General features: G+C 40.4%; 1 protein-coding gene across 1 annotated transcript in view; it reads left to right on the top strand.

Annotated features, from left to right (window-relative positions):
* Positions 1-3,022, top strand: part of LOC101855197 (sterol regulatory element-binding protein 1) — a gene marked incomplete in the record, with an annotated part of 17,050 nt that extends 14,028 nt beyond the window's left edge. Inside the window, 2 exon segments of the mRNA XM_013084742.2 lie at positions 181-301; positions 1,338-3,022. Of these exon segments, the coding sequence (XP_012940196.2) occupies positions 181-301; positions 1,338-1,588 (372 nt within the window).
* Between the last annotated feature and the right edge of the window lie 654 nt (positions 3,023-3,676).

Raw genomic sequence — 3,676 nt, 5'->3', positions numbered from 1 at the left:
TTCTGAAGTATGTTTGTTTTAAATTTCTGAAATATGTTTGTTTTAAATTTCTGAAATATGTTTGTTTTAAATTTCTGAAATATATTTGTTTTAAATTTCTGAAATATGTTTGTTTTAAATTTCTGAAGTAGCGTTTATTTTTTTATGTGTTGGTAACCAACAATCCTTGTGTTTGCCCAGGTTTTCCTCCACGAGGCGACAGCCCGCATCATGGCGGGAGCCAGCCCAGCCCGCACGCAGCAGCTGTTGGACAGGAGCATACGCCGACGGCACAAAGCTGTTCCCGCTCATGTGGACGCAGGTAAGCTCAGGGGAACCTCCGCAGCTGTCTTAGCCCAGCTGTGTATGCAGTAGTGCTGGGCGGCTAGGTTCCCGATTATTGAAAGATGGGAATCGTAGGAATCGACTCCGAACCCAATTACTTAGATTTCAATAGTGTGATTTCTTCCAGTGGTTACCTGGTTGGCTCCGAAAATCTACAGGATTTAGGATAACCTCGATTTAGGAAAACTACAAATCATCAACTTTTATTTTTCAAAAATAACGTTTTTAAAAATGAAGATTTGTAACTGATAACCGTGGGTTTACTTAAAAAGGAGTCTGAACTTTTCTTCCGTAGCATTAATCGTGGGAATCGGTTTCGGAATCAATTCTTCGCCCAGCTCTAGTATGCAGATTCTCAGCTGTCAATGCCCAGCTGTCTGCCTACAGATTCTCAGCTGTCAATGCCCAGCTGTCTGCCTACAGATTCTCAGCTGTCATAGCCCAGCTGTCTGCCTACAGATTCTCAACTGTCTTCTGTCCTTGCCAAGCTGTGTCTATAGATCCTCAACTGTCTTAACCAAACTTTGTCTTTAGAAATGCTATCTCTTCCATTTTGTTTGCTCTCATTGTGCGACCAGTTTCTCGTAAAGATTACAAGAGGTCAAAAAAAAAAATAGAAAGAAAGTTCCTACAAAAAAGAAAAAAATAGTGGGTGTCGGGGGCCTTGTCTAGAGGACGGATCGTTGTTGGAGGACCCTGCACAACCACCGCGACCAGGGCAGGTAGTGCTGAGTGGTGAGAGGTTTTCACCCACAGAGCTATGAGTTCTCGTGTGACAGGTTGTAAAGCGCATTGAGCACCGTGAAGTCTAGAAGTGTGCTATAGAAATACCAGGATGTATTATTATTATTATTATAATTATTGTGATCAGCATTATTATTATTTATTATTTTTTATTATTACTATCATCATTTTTATTATTAGTATTATTATTATCATCATCATTATTTTTATAATTATCAGTATTATTAATGATATATTAATTAATTATTCCTCCCCTGTGATATTCCCAGATGAGCTGGAGGAGGGCGCGGAGGAAGTGTGCCCCGAGAGGGAAACAGCGACGGCCATGTTGATGGCAGGCCGACACCTGCACGCGGGAGTGGCCGGGGGAACCAGCGAGAGGATCAAGCTCATCAAGGACGCTGGACGCATGTTTGAGATGCTCGGGGATAAGAAATCTGTCTCGGTCTGCCGAAAGGCGCTGATGGATATGGATGAATCCAGCGGGGGTGGTGGGGAGGTGCCCGTGGCTGGCTGTTGAATGAGGGAGAGAGGCAGACTCAGAGAGAGAGAGGGAGAAAGACACAGAGAGTGAGAGAAGTAGAGAGAGAGAGGCAGAGTGTGTGGACTGATATCTTGTATGGGATAGGATGGTTTGTGTTTAGCAAAGGGATCAAAGATTGTTTAGAAATTTAAAGCTCTCTCAGTTTTTTGCTGAGCCTTGACAAGCTTTCTTGTGTTTGTCTGTCTGAGAGAGTAGTTTTCAGTGATCTGATGACCCATGTTTGAAAACTTTGGTCAGTTGCGAGTGCCGTAAAACTCTTACTAAAAACAAACTTTGGTCACTTTGGACAAGGGAATCCAGATAGCATAAACTGTTTGCACACCCACGTACTCCCTGTATGGCCTGGGAGATATTTAGCAACACGGATCTGAGCCTGGTAAAAAGATAAAAGAAATGAATCTGAAAGGGATGACCATTTGTTGTACATGATACACTGTTATATTTTTGCCGATATATTATTTTCGTGTTCTTTTCAATGATGTGCATATATTTACTGGGTGTGTGTGGTATTTATCTGATTGTCGAGTGAGCGAGAGAGAGAGAGAGAGAGAGAGAAAGAGTTCACTTCTCTTCTTCTTGTGTATATATATCATTCCTCTGGTGTACGTGAAGTGTTACAAAGCTAAGTCAAAGTAAACTTTGGGGCTCACTCGCCCTTCCTCCTCCATTACCATAATTGACGCATCCGAGTATTCACCCTCAGTAAGGTCGCTGTGTAAGCCCTACTTGATACACTCTTGTCTCTTGTATTTGAAAAAGAATCTTCAATGGGAGTTGTAAGGTACTTGTACCCAAACTCAAAGTTGTAATAACTGTAGTAATACAGTTGTGCCAGTTGGAGGTATGATCTGGTCTGTTGTCTTGGTGACTTTTCCTCAGGAAGAATACAGGTCACAACAACTGCTGAAAGCAATGATTGGGGGGTGTAAGAAGTCAGAAGTTTGCCTTGATTGGTTCCCACACAGCTGAAGAATATCGTCACTTGTACCTCTCCGACACAGTTGTGGGGGGGATGCTGTTGTTTTAAAAATGAGTTCTGGAAAGTGACAAAGAGGCTGTTGTTTTAAAAATGAGTTCTGGAGAGAGGCTGTTGTTTTAGAAATGAGATCTGGAGAGAGACAGAGAGGCTGTTGTTTTAAAAATGAGTTCTGGAGAGAGACAGAGAGGCTGTTGTTTTAGAAATGAGTTCTGGAGAGAGACAGAGAGGCTGTTGTTTTAAAAATGAGTTCTGGAGAGACAGAGAGGCTGTTGTTTTAGAAATGAGATCTGGAGAGAGGCAGAGAGAGGTTATTGTTGAGATTTCATTTTGATTTGTTTTGATATTTTTCATGTTCCCACACAGCTTGTAGTGGTTTGAAACTTGACCATTGTGCACCCAGAGTTGTCATTAAACATTTCATACAACCGTCAGATGTTTTTTTGTGTCATTTTTTGTAAAAAGTTGTTTCATACAGACATAATGAGTGGGTGGTTGGCGAGTGTATGGTTTGGTTTGCTTTTTCTTTCCTATCGAATAACTACATGTATCGCCTTGATCTTTGCTCTTTCTTTTTGTGTTTGTTAATCTCATGTAACACCTCTAATCTTCGGCACTTATATGACCTCATTGTGCTGCAAGTGCTGTAAACACTTATTAAAACAAACAATACAGACATGTTTTCTACGATTAAAAAAAAAATAATTTAAGGTGTGTTAATCATATGACTTTAAGTTTTAAGATCAATCCTCATCTTCTCAACTTAGTCTTATTGTAAAATAAATGTTTTTGCTGTAGATCTATGACCTACAATTATAATAATTCTTTAAAAAAAATATAAAAAATTTAACGTAGTACATAGATTCTGTACAGTGCACATCCACACTACTGCATGCACTATGTGATTTGCCCTCCAGGTACATGTACCAATATTCTACATTTGTGGAGCACACGTGGGAAAATATTGTAAGCATTTACATGTCGAGACCAGTGACCCCAGTGGAACCAGCAACCAGACCCAGCATAAAGTATAAAGGACTTTTTTAATGAAAAAAAATTCCCCTATGTTACAAGCCAAGAGAGAAAAA

The sequence above is a fragment of the Aplysia californica genome, unplaced genomic scaffold (assembly GCF_000002075.1).
Source record: "Aplysia californica isolate F4 #8 unplaced genomic scaffold, AplCal3.0 scaffold00315, whole genome shotgun sequence".
Taxonomy (NCBI): domain Eukaryota; kingdom Metazoa; phylum Mollusca; class Gastropoda; order Aplysiida; family Aplysiidae; genus Aplysia; species Aplysia californica.
This window is presented reverse-complemented; position numbering and strand designations above follow the sequence as displayed.